General features: G+C 58.2%; 1 protein-coding gene across 3 annotated transcripts in view; it reads right to left on the bottom strand.

Moving 5' to 3' along the window:
* Positions 1-11,278, bottom strand: part of PRKAG2 (protein kinase AMP-activated non-catalytic subunit gamma 2) — a 188,918-nt gene extending 177,640 nt beyond the window's left edge. For 2 of the 3 annotated variants that reach the window (XM_039861245.1, XM_039861246.1), the window contains exon 1: positions 10,546-11,251. In XM_039861245.1, coding sequence (XP_039717179.1) covers positions 10,546-10,659 — 114 coding nt within the window. In that variant the 5' untranslated portion in view covers positions 10,660-11,251. Of the gene's footprint in view, positions 1-10,545 lie in introns of all 3 variants that reach the window. The other variant, XR_005652449.1, reaches the window with a different exon arrangement.
* Positions 11,279-12,558: the final 1,280 nt, after the last annotated feature.

Below are 12,558 nucleotides of genomic sequence, written 5' to 3'. Positions count from 1 at the left end.
GCAACTCACCTAACCTTATGATGAAGCGGTCCAGGGCGCAGTCTCCGCCCTCTCTGGCTCCCAGGGGCCACCACGCACGCTCTGGGCCACCGCTCCGCCTGGCAGTGAAGCCACCTGGCCGAGCTCCCCCCGTAGAACAGTTTGGTACCGCTGCCCAGCATTTCCCTGTCTTTGAGCCGAGAATATTCTATTACCCGTGCCCCAAGGTGATTGTGGAAATCCCAAAATACACTTTAACAAGCAAAGAAGAGCAGTGAAGAGAAAAGGAAGCTCTCTGTTCTCCTGGCACTGGCCTCTCCCCAGGGGCATAAGAGCGCCTCTGCCACTGACTCATCTTTGGTGACGAGACAGCAGCTTAGGTGGCACCGCCAGCCGCCCGGCTTGAGAGGGCCTGGATCCACTGTCCCTCTGCACGTGTCCCCGCTGGCCCTCACTCCAGCCCCCCGACGCCCACCAGCCCCTGGAAAGCACTTCTCCACACAGTCACGATGCCCGAGCCACATGGAGCCCTCGGACAGCTGCCCTCACCTCTGTGTGTGCACGTCTTCATGACATAAAACGCACGCCACGTAACATACCAAGTCCCCGCGTGTTAATTACACAACGAAATCATGTGTGAGCGACGCAGGATGCTAATTATTAAATGACATGATACGTTAACCTGTTTGAGATCTTACTACGTTATTGTGCTATAGAGAAACATGTTAATAGGTTATAAATATGTATTAATACAATTCTATAGTAATATAATTAACATTGATTTTTGTGTATGACATTAGTGACCATGTATTACTTACTATATACTATATACATATATAAATTTCAGAAAGCCTAATTGTGATTTTCAGTCACTACGTTTGGGTGTTTTTTGTTGTTTTCTTTAAGAATTTTTAAAAATTTTCAATTACAGTTGGCATACAATATTATACTAGTTTTGGGTGTACCAGATAGTGATTAGATGTTTATGTGATGTTTGGGGTGTTTTGACAGCAATAAAAGTGAGCTGGTACAGTGCTGTGTGCCCAAGGGTCCTCTGCAGAAGCCCTGCCCGTCGGGTCACAGGTACACCCTCTGAGCCGCGCACGGAGCCTGGCACACAACTGGCTTTCGGCAAATGTTTGCTGACTCAGCAAGCAGCAGCCCTGCGGTCACCGACGGCAGAGCCAGCTCTGGCTTCCCAACTCCTGGTTTAGGGTTTATTCTAACATCCAGTTATTGGAAAAAAGAAAGAAAGAAAGAAAGAAAGAACTAGAGAATAAGACCTATGAAATTAGAGAAGGTGGATTTTTTATTTTTGAGAGGAGAAAGGTAAAGAATAACTTTCAGTGACCTTCGCCTAAAAAGGAACCAAGCAAAGAGGCTGGAAACCCGGTCAACCCCAAGGCCAACCACTGGCCAGCAGCCTGCCCGGCCAGGTACTTCGTTCTCTGGGGACCCGTCATATGGGTGGTGTCTGCCAGGCCAGCAGCCCTGCCTCCCCGCCCACCCCGCCCACCCGGGCTGCCTGGACCAGTCACAAGGCATCGAAAGCCTAGAGCTGGGGGTGGGGGGGTGGTGCAGGGCCGAGCAGAGGCATCACAAACTCAATTAAGGGCTTCAAAATGCAGCAGAGAGCTTTCTTGGCAGGCTGGGCTGCACACCTCTCTCTTTGGTAGGGGTGATGACATCGAAAACGACAGCAATAATATTTCACGGCGTTATTTTAGAGATAAAGAGAGACGGCTTATATAAAAGTAGACACCTGGCACACAGCAAATGCTCCATCAGTATTAGCTAAATCCGATGACAACCGCGCCATCCCAGATGGCATCTGATAATCAATGACATTGACTAGTCATTGCCACTACAAACAAAATACCCATGGAACAGCATCTGTATTTCAAGGCGAAAGAAATCTCTCTGGGGTGCTTATGACGCAACACGCTGCAGACAAGGATGAACCTGGGGTGGCGACAGCCTCAAGCCCACGACCCAATGGACGTCTGCACGGCAATGCCGTGAACGGGCTGGAATGGAGGATGGTTTCCGTGTTAGCCCCACACACAACCGGCGGTGTGGAAGCCGCCTGTCTTCCGGAAGCTGAGCTAGGTGGTTCCGCACCAGGGATGAGCCGGGCTGCGTGGAGGTGCTGCGGACCAGCGGAGCGGGCCAGAGTCCTGCAGCCGCCTCACTGGCTGCATCGCACAATGCTTCCTCGGAGCCCCGGCCCCAGCCCCCTCCCCAGCACGCCAGGATTTCCAGCAGGAAGGAGCAGAGCGGGGGCAGGGGGAGGGGGGATGCCTGTGGCCGGTGGCAAGCATGCTGGCAGCTTTGTGGCCTGTGGCCCCCTTGGGGCAGAACATAGCCAATAGTTTGTTGACTGCTGCCCCAACTGTGCTTTGAGAGCAGGGACCTCATTACGAGGTCCCTGGGAGTGCCATAACATGGCACCACAATCAGGGGGGCTTAAAACAACAGAAACACATTCTTACTCAGTCCCGGAGGCCAGAAGCTCCAAATCAAGGTGTCAGCAGGGCCGTGCTCCCTCTGAAACCTCCAGGGGAGGGTCCTCCTTGGCTCTTCCAGCTTTTGGTGGCCCCAGGTTTCCGTGGCTTGTGGCTACAGCCCCCGATCTCTACCTCTATCTTCATGAATCTTCCCTCTGTACCTCTGTGTCCAAATTTCCTTCTTCTTAGAAGGACACCAGCCATACTGGACTAGGCGCCCGGGCTGGCCCTTTATAACTTGGCTAATGACATCTGCAAATACTAGATTCCAAATAAGGCCACATTCACAGGTACCAGAGGTTAGGCCCTCAGCCTATCTTTCTTAGGACACAATTCAATCCATAACCTGTTCATCTTTGTATCCTCAACGCCTAGCATAGCGCCTGGGAAACAGACATAAACGAGCCGACTGGTTTCCGGTGCCAGCCCTAACCCTGCCGAAACACAGTCACGACCCTCGGCACTCAAGCTTCCCATGTCTTTACAAACTGAAAAGCTGGTGCCCCATTTTCTCTGCACGAGTCCCCGCCATGCTCCCCACAGGAGGCTGGCAGGGCTGCAGGGCTCCCCACGGCGTGGCCCTGGCCTCTGCCGCGTGGAAAAAAGGCTGGACTCCTGGGGTTTCCAAGAGCAAATTGGTCTTTGTTGAACATTCATCGGCAACTCTGTGCCAGGTCAGAGTATATCAAAACACAGAGGTTCTGGCAGAAGCCCCAAAGCCCGGATGGCATCTGATTGGTCTGGGACAAGCCGTGAGTTGGCAGAAAAGGGCTTCCTGTCAACAGGAAGGAAAGGATGGAGATCAAATTATTTTCAAAGGACGCAGGGGAAGAAAGAAATGAGTGAGATTTGGATTAACCATTCCCACGCAGGGCGAGACCAGCTGCGTGTGAGACACCTTCCTCCCACGGCCGGTTAGCAATGAACCACTTCCTCTGGTCCAGCTGTGTGCGTTGTGCAGTGGGGTCTCAAAGAATTCCCAGTGGTTAAGCCTCGGGGACACAGCCTAACTCCCGCCGTGGCTCCTCTGCCCGTCTTACAGCAAGGTCACGGGCAATTAACCAAGCAAATTAAAGACTGTTTCAATGCGACTACTCGCGTCATTGGCCTTGGTTTGTTCCACACGTTAAAAGACGATGACAACCCTTGGACATTTGGTTCCGTGTCATGGGGTTATCAAGGACGGGTTGGTCCACCATCCTCCAAGGAGTGGGGGACATCGGGGCTCCATGAGTGCTCACACTCGCTGTTGTGGGAGGCTGGACGGGGGAAAACGGGAGGAAAGGGGGGCCGGATTCCAACCCGGCCCTTTGGAGTGCCTGCAGCATCTTCCGTACCTGGAGCAGCCCCCACAAAAGGGAAACGGAGCCCAGGAACAAAACGTCACTGGCAGGAGGCCGGAGGATAAGTCAAAAAGGGAAAACGGGAAAAGTAAAAGAGAACACGCAGTCAAGAGACGGCATCGTTTAAGAGCACGGTGATTTCTCTGGACGGTTTAAAGAGGGTACGAATGGATTCAGAAGCTTCGTGAATGAGGTCCTAGCAGGCGAGATGGCCCTGGCAAGGAAAAAACGCTTCCGAGTTCCTTCTTGGTCAACCGAGTGTTTAGCATCATCGAAAGTGCAGCCCTTGGGGGAGACACAGGATACAGTGTCCGTAGGACCTACTGAATGAAGGCAGCTCGAAGTAAATAAGCGGGGAAGAGACCTGTAGAGCAGGGGTCCCCAACCCCTGGGCCGCAGACTAGTACCGGTCCGTGTCCTGTTAGGAACCAGGCCTCACAGCAGGAGGTGAGTGGCGGGCGAGCAAGCCAGTGAAGCTTCACCTGGATTTGCAGCTGCTCCCCAGGGCCAGCATCGCCGCCTCGGCTCCACCTCAGACCATCAGGCATTAGATTCTCAAGGAGCACCGGTCCCTGTGAAGCACTGGGAACACCAACGAGTCTGCGATATGCAGAAAGACACAAAACTGAAGCCACGAGCTACACTGGGCTGTGGCTTCTGTCTCTGTAACCTTGTACTACGGGTGTCATTTTGGTAAAAGAATGACCCAGGATGTCAACGGCCGCATTTATCATTAGGCCACTATGCAGGATTCAGAGCTGTTCCATGGAGCTCTGTGCACGCTCTGCAGGGTAGAGTCTTCAAGGACAGTGACGCCTAGATCTGTTCTCTACCTGCCCATTCCCTCCACAGGCCCAGCGTTGGCTGTGCTTAACTGCATTCGGCCAGCATGTGACGCCCATGCTTCCGGAAGCCCACTCCCTGGTCAGCCATCCGCACACCCCGCGAGCCATGGAGGGGCACCCGGGCCTCATTTATGAGCCCTGGAGCCACAGGACACTTCTGGGGCCTCCATCACTGAATAGTTTCACTTCTAAAGGTCCCTATTTCATACTCTGGGTCCTATAAGAACCTATGCTCAGGGCACCCAAGATGCACCAAGCCACTGACTGGCTACGTCGAGAAACGGTCCAGTGTGGCCTAACAAGCTGGCCAGGGCCACTCTGCTTAAGGGCTGATCTGGGAGTCTGTCTTTATTTAGAGGCCAGAAATGCCCTTAGGTCAATAGTCAGTAGCCAAGAATATCTCTTCTCACTGACAGCTGATAAAGTATTGATTATATAAAGACAGATGGATGGATAGATAGGTAGACAGGCAGGTGGATGGATGGATGGATGGATGGATGGGTGGATGGATAGGTAGAAAGACAGAAAGGCAGAAAGGAATGAGGAAGGAAGGAAAGATGGAAGGAAGGAAGGAAAGAAAATCTTATAGACAGAAGAAATAGATCAGTATTAACACTGGGGACAATGGAAACCAACTGATTTGAACCCCTGTAGGTATAAGAACCACCTGGAGAACTTATGAGAAATGCAGGACCACGGGTTCCATCCCTCAGAGATTTTTGACTCGGTAGGTGTGGGCTGAGACCTAGGATTTTATATTTTAAGCAAACACTGGGTCATAGCTGGTCCAGAAGCCACACTTCAAGAAACACTTCCCTAGACCCTAACCCAATGAATCTTGCTCAAGGTGGTACAAATGGACCAAGGTCAAGGCCAAGGTCAAAATTGACACACACACACACACACACACACACACACACCCCTCTGTGCCACATGGCACCCCCTTCTCCCTCTCCGGGCATTCAGCTCAGGGTGCTTTGGTGATGTCACGGGCAGTGAGCAGTGTGGTCACTCCGTCCCCAGCTTGGGGGCTGGGCGGCTCCCACTCCCGCCCATGTCTGGGCCACGCCCCCTCCTTCATCAAGTGCGGAGCTAGCAGTTCTGGTTGGAGAGGTTCCTGGTGGCAGGCCTGTCACCCGCGTGGACAGCAGAGGGCCCCACGCAGCTCAAGGCTCCCTCTGGGGACAACACGAAGGCATCACTTACGACAGGTCTGCCCAAGCCGAGTTGCGTCTCCACAGCCTCCTGTGACCAGCCAGCTGCTCTTGGCTCTGTTTTTAGTTTGTCTCAAGTGACTGTAAAGGATTTCTGGAGCACCTCTTCCAAGAGGCTCAGGGACATGTGCAGTGATATTTATTGTCAGCTCAGTGTCCCCATAGCCTCCGCGTGCATGGGTCCTTCTCTCTGAAACCTCCCTTCCCCCTTGGCCACTTGCTCTGTCATTGGCTTGTAAACAGTTCCAAAGACCCACGACGTGGTGGCCAATAGTCATCGATTAAAATATATCTGAGATATACGGATTTTAGCATTCACAGGGAAGCTGCTTTTTCTTGGACAGAAAAAAAAAAAAAGGAGAGAAGAACAGGCTTGTTCCCAGCAACGGCGTCTCTGGCACAGTCCTGGCAGAATGCCATGCACAGCCAGGCTTCTAATGAGTTACTTGCCAAAGCTATTCCCACCACCGCGTTATGATGCCCGCTTCGCGTTCGTGATGAAGGCTAAGAGCAGGGAGCCGAGGTGAGGCGCTGACTCCCCAGGAGTCTAAGCACTACACCCACCTTGCTAGTTTTAAAGGCCCAGCAGAACCCCGAAAGGAATCATACTCAATCTCCTCTTCCTTCCCTCTCTTGTCCCTGGAAACATCCTATAAAGGTGATCCCAACCCCCCAAGAAAGAGGCTAGAACCAGGCAAAGGCTAGGTCCTCCGTTAGGCCCATGAGCCATTCTCTTTCCGATTGAATTCAATTTATAAATTGCTTTAGGTCATAATTTTAGGCCTCCATTACCCGCTCTGACCGTACGCTCGAGGGTGTCGCCTGAAATGGAGTCCTGCGTTCTGGTGTGCCTGGCACAGCGGGAGCTTTGGGCAGGAGGCGGGTGAGATGGTAAAAGACGATCGGAACCCGGGTTGGAGGTTCGCAGTGATGTCCCCCAGCCCTCTAGGGTCACGGTTCTGTTTATGCACCAGACGCGGGGGTGCAGACCGAGGCCGGTTATGTCCAAAAGGGATTCAATCCAATTTGATGAAGGGACAAGCTGCTTGGACACTAGAGACCCCAGGGGGCCTCGTCATTGGGAGTGCCACTGGACACCACCCAACGACCCCACCCACAGGACTGCTAGAGCCACTCTGTCCTTTACGAGATGCTCCTTAGAATCCCAAACGTCCTTGGAAGCGGCCCTCTTGGCCTCAGTGAACAGGTGGTGCTGGGGCTGAGGAAGCAGGTGTGACCTCCCTTCCGTCTGCTGCCCCCGCCCGAGTCCACCGTGAATCATCGTCTCCCCCGAGAACCGGCTCCTCACACCAAGGACCTCGAAACCGTGCAGTCGGCCCAGCTCCCGCTCCCTCGCTGTTCGTCAGGCACCACGGCTCGCCCGGTCTCACACTTGGCCTTCATCTGTTCCCTCCTATCGTTACTGGGGTTCGGCCCCTCAAGCCCTCACCTCTGCTTTTTACCACAGCGTTTGCGTGTTCCACTCGCCCCTCTTCCCACGACGCCGCTTTGCACGCTGCCCCCGGGCTAAGTCCCCTGGAGCGTGGTTTTCATCACTTCCAATTGCTTCTTAGGTGAGACTGTCCCTCCTCCACCCCCCACCCCGCCCGGAAACAGACGGCGAGACAGACGAGGACTCGAGTTCACTAACTTATCCCAGGGAGTAGGGGAAGAGGGCAGGGGAGCCAGAGCAGCCGGCGAGGGCACGTGGATGAATGGCCCACCGCCGCAGACAACTGGGCTGGACCCGGAGAGGACCCTCTGAGGCATCCTGGGGAACACGTGTCAGAACCATCCACCTGCATCCCTCCTGGCTGAGGGTCGCCCCTTAGGGCACAAACTTCCAGCACGTCCAGCCCACCCTGCACCACCCAGGAGGGGCCCTTCCGGAGGGAGAAACACCGGGGAAGCTGCGGTGTGGCGCGGAGCTGTCCAGCAAGGCTGCCGTGGACTCTGGATGGGCCCTGGGCACACGGCTAGGCCACCGGCAGTGGCTCCGCAGCTTCTGGGCTCCTGCAGGAGGAAGTCCTCGCTCCCTGGGCCTGCCTGCTGGGTAGGGCTGCCAGGTGAGATGCAGGACGCCCAGGTAAACTGGGGTTTCAGATAACAATGGATAGTTGTTTAGCATAAGGTTATCGCACACGGTGCATGGGACATTCATATACAAAAAAGTTATTCATTGTTTATCTAAAATTCTAACTTAGCTGGGCAGTTGGTATTTTTATTTGCTAAATCTGGCAACCCCACCTCAAGGCCCTCCTCCACCCTGATTCTGAGACCCTTTTCCCCTCAAGAAGGAGCTCCTCTCTGCGCCTGGCCGCAGTCAGTCACCCCCAACTCCATGGGGTACTCGAGCTGGTTCCCTGGCGGGGTCCCCCACTTCTCACACAGTCTCTGTCCTGCCTACCGTCTCTGGGTCTAACGTCGTGAGCAGTCAGCATCCTGTCACCTCTCCTCTGAAAGCAGGTACTGTTTGGCCTGGTTACCTTAAGCCCTTGCGTCACCTGCTAGCATTTGTCTGAGTGCTGCATCTCCCCAGCTAGACTGCAGTTCTCACCTAGCCCCGCCTCATGGTCAACAGGTGAGTACCGGCTGGTCCATGAGGACAGCCCCTGGTCCCAGCAGCGAATGCACGCCCTGTGAGGGACACAGACCCCCTCGTGGACCCCTGGATCTCTCCGTCAACCGGCGCACGTGTGGAATAACCGAGTGACGGGACTTTGGGTCAGGGCTGGATCGTGCCACGGGTGTTGTCTGAAGCAGCCAAGGTTGTCGCCAGCAGCAGGAAGGGTGGCAGCCCAGCTACGTCGTGGCTTTCCCACCTCCACAGCCTGGCCTCTCAGTCGCTTTCCGGGTCTGGACTTAGTCCTGTGCCACCACCAGCATCAGCCCTCGAGTGCCCCCCACGCAAACCCCATGCCACGTGTGGGACCAGTTTCGCCTTCAGCCTGAACACAGTATGGCCTGTACGCTGGACTGTGTGCTGCTTCTTTTTCTCTTAAATTGAGTGCTCTGATGTAGATGGAATAGCCATACATTTAAAAAAACACTTGAAATCTATAAAAGCTTTCCCGTGAGTTATTTTCTCTAAACATCCTTATAAAGTAGGCAAAGAAGAATGATGTCTGACAAATAGGAGAACCTAAGTGGTTTAATGTCTGACTCAGGTGATCTCTGCTTTCCCGTGGTTTGTAGACCAACCTCTATCTTTTCATTTACAAATGTGAAAACGTCTCTCCTCGGCAGTGTAAACAGGAATATTTCAACTTCAACCAAAATGCTTATTCAAAGCGATGCTTATTCCTGCATGTTCCAGTCACTGCACTGGCAGCCACACAACAGCCGGGGGTCTGGCACCTGCTCCTGGAGCTGCCCCCAGCCAGGGAGGGCTGGCCAGCTGCCCCAACTTCAGGCTGCTCCTCAAGTGCCCATCAGAAGTCTGGGATTCGGGCCCCTGGATTCCCCTCTTCCTCACCCAAGCATTAGCATACTGGGACGGGAAAGGAGCAGCTGCACCCAACCAACACAGGTGAAAAGTGCCCGATGGGGTTCCAGAGGAAAGCCAGCGGCCGGCCAACCCGGGGGAACCCACCCCGGCCCCGCCCGACGCTGTCAGGAAGGATTACTTTAATGAGGTGTCCGCGGCAGCTCACTGCGCACCCCCACCCTGTGCCCAAGACCGGTCATTCCGGAGAGAGAACCAAATCACATTCCCCACGGGGCCCTCTAGTGTGTGTGCATGTGTATGTCTGCGCGCGTGTGCGCACAAACATTTACTTGGTTGGTGGAGGCCGGGGGTGTGACCCAGTTGGGGGTTTCCTTCGGGTGAAGGTAAGGGCTGCACCGCACGCTCCACCACCGCTCCCCCTACCACCGCTCCCCCTCGGGGAGGCTAGGGAAGGCTGCATCCGGGCGAGAACAAATGGGCTACCTGGCGGGCTACCTGGGCAAGCAAACAGCAGGTGGGGAGCACGACCCCGCCCGCGTTCTCTCCAGCTGGACAAAGTCAAGCCGCAGCCCGATCGATGCCGCCAAAGTCCGGGCCGGGCTGCCGCGTGCCCAGGGCTGAAGTTCGCCGCAGCCCCGCTGCACACGTTAGGGATCCCCGATCCCCCAAAAGCCTGAAATGTGCTGCGGAGGGGGCCTGGCAAAGCAAACGGCGGCAGAGGAGTCCCCTGCTCCGGGCCCAGGGACACCCTGAGGGAAATTGGGGAGGAAAAGCTCCATTTGAGGGCGCAGCTACACAGCCACCATCCCCCGCCCGCTGTCCCCACCCACTGCCCCTCCCCTCCGTCCCCGGCGGCCGCGCGCGGCTCCACCTTCCCGGAGCGCAGTCCACACCGTCCTTCTTCAAAACAACACTGCGCACCGCCCTCCGCTCCCGCACCGGGCGGGACACGGGGCCACGCCCAGCCCGCCACCGGCCGGGCGGGGCCCGGGAGCGTGCCCCCCCGCCGCTCGCCCCTGGCCCCGGCCCCCGCCGCAGACAGTCGTCGACCCCGGCTGCACGCGCGTGCGGAGAGAGCTGGGGCTCGGGCTTGGCGGCCCGGCTTGGCCCTGCGCCTGTCCCTCTCCCTCTCCCGCGAGCGGCCCGAAGTGACAGCAGGGCCACGCGCCGCGAGGGCGGGCAGCCGGGGACCGCGGTGCGGGGACTCACCGGAATGTGCACTCGCAGCGGTCGCCTCTTCTGGCTGGGATTTTTCTTGCCGTTGCTCCCGCCGGGGCTGCAAACATCCTTCTTCTTCTTGGTGTCCATGGCCGCGCTTCCCATAACTTTAACCAGAAGTTAATTCCGGGTGACTCGTTCCTGGAATACGGTCCCCTCCTCCCTAGTCCGGCCCCTGCTGTCGGCCTGGAGCCGCGTGCTCGTTATTACTGTCCTGCCCCCTGAAGACACCGCGTGGGGACTTCCGCGGGGAGGGTGGAGCAGGTACCGCGGGCCGCCGCCCGGCGCCCAGGAGGGATGGCGGCCGGTGCGAACGCCAAGCTCGTGCCCTCTCCCTCCTACGGGCTCGACAGATGCCAAATCAAAGCCACAGGCTGTCCTGGCTCCGGCCTCTCTCCGGGTCACGCGTGGCAGAGGTCTCCAGCTGGGTGACAAAGTTTTCTTCCTTTTGCAAAGCGAAGCAACATCTTCCACCCCCGTCGGCTCCTCCCACAGGTCCCCAGAGGTGATCTGCAAGGCAGGTGCAATTAAAAGCAGGGATTTGGAAAACGAGCCTCCGGTGCCCGTGCCGAAGCGGAAACTCGGGCGCGCCTGGGCGCGTATATAAATGCCGTCCTCGGCCGCAGAATAAGCGAGCCGGAGCCTGGAACGGGGGCCGTCCTCCCTGGCGAGGGAGGGAGGGAGGGACCAGGGGAAGAGGAGGCGCAAACGCGGCGCTGCTCGCAGCTGGGCTGCACCCCGGCGGCGGGCACAAGTTCTGGCGCGGCTCGCGCGGCCCTGCGGGCAGAGGGGGGCCGCGCGCCGTTCCGCCCCGCCGCGGGCCCGGCGACGCCGAGCGGACAGCGGGGCCGGCGCAGGCCCGGGAGCGCGGGGCGGCGGGAGGCGGCGTGCACCGAACAGGAAGTGCCGGGCGCGCCGCGCTCCCCCCGCGCGCTGTCGCGTGCGCGGCGGCGGGAGGGCCACCCCCACCCCACGCCACCCCGCCCCCACCCCGGGCCCTGCGGCCGCGGCCGCGCGGGGCTGGCGCGGAGCTGCTTCCTGACGCGGGGCGCCCCCCGCCGTCCCCGCTGGCGCCCGAGCCCCTGAAACACGCCCAGGCGCCGCGTGCCCCGCAGCCCCGGCCGCGGCGGAAGCGCCCGCTGGCGGAGCGATGCGCATTGATCCGCACGTGCGGCGCGCGCGGGGTCCGCGGGGAGCGGGCGGCGCCTCGGGGGGCCGCGGCCCCTCGGCCCCTCACGCCGCGCCCCGCCCCAGCCCGGGCCGCTCTTTTCGGGTGGCCAGGAGTGGCGCAGCGGCCCCGCGGTAAGTGTCCGGGTGCCGTTCCGCAACCCGGCGCCCCCGGAGGCGCGGGGGGCTCAGACTGCGGAAAGAAGCGGGTGAGGGAAAGGGCTCGAAACCCGGGCGAGGCCTCCACGTGCCGCCAGCGCCTCGGCGTTCGGGCGGCGTTGCGGGGGGCCCGCGGGGGTTCCCCGGGGCGGCGGTGCTGTCCCCGCCCCTCCCCCGGCAGGGCGAGACCTTGGCCTCGGCAGAGGCCGAGTGAATGCTGGGTCCGCTTCAGAAGACGGTGGCCCCCAAAGCCACCCGAACGCCCTGGATGCTGACGTCAGCCCCGCTGCGCCCCGTAATCGGTAATGCGGGAAGGCCACCCAGAGAAAACGCGACACAGGTCGCTCTGGGAACGCCAGGGGGCCGGCGAGGACGTGGCTCGCAGGGCGTTCTCTGAGCGAGAGGGGTTAGTCAGCCCGCTTCGGGGACACCCGTAGGGGGTGCCTCCCACCCAGCCACAGCGTCCCTTGTTTCAGCCATCTTTCCCGCTTCCCTTTCTAGTCCAGGTGCCATCATCTCGTGTGAAGTCCCCTGCAGTCTGGGTGACCTTCCCACCAGCTGCGTGGGGGAGCCGGAGCCCGCCTTCCTCCACGTAGATGCTGGAAACCCTGCTTAGGAGTGGCAAGGGGCAGGCCTGGAGCCTGGGCCGTGGAGTTTTAAGGGGCCCACGGAGCCCAC

The sequence above is a fragment of the Pteropus medius genome, unplaced genomic scaffold, assembly GCF_902729225.1.
Source record: "Pteropus medius unplaced genomic scaffold, Ma_sr-lr_union100, whole genome shotgun sequence".
Classification (NCBI taxonomy): domain Eukaryota; kingdom Metazoa; phylum Chordata; class Mammalia; order Chiroptera; family Pteropodidae; genus Pteropus; species Pteropus medius.
The sequence above is the reverse complement of the archived record's forward strand: the minus strand, read 5'-3'. Positions and strand labels throughout refer to the sequence as shown.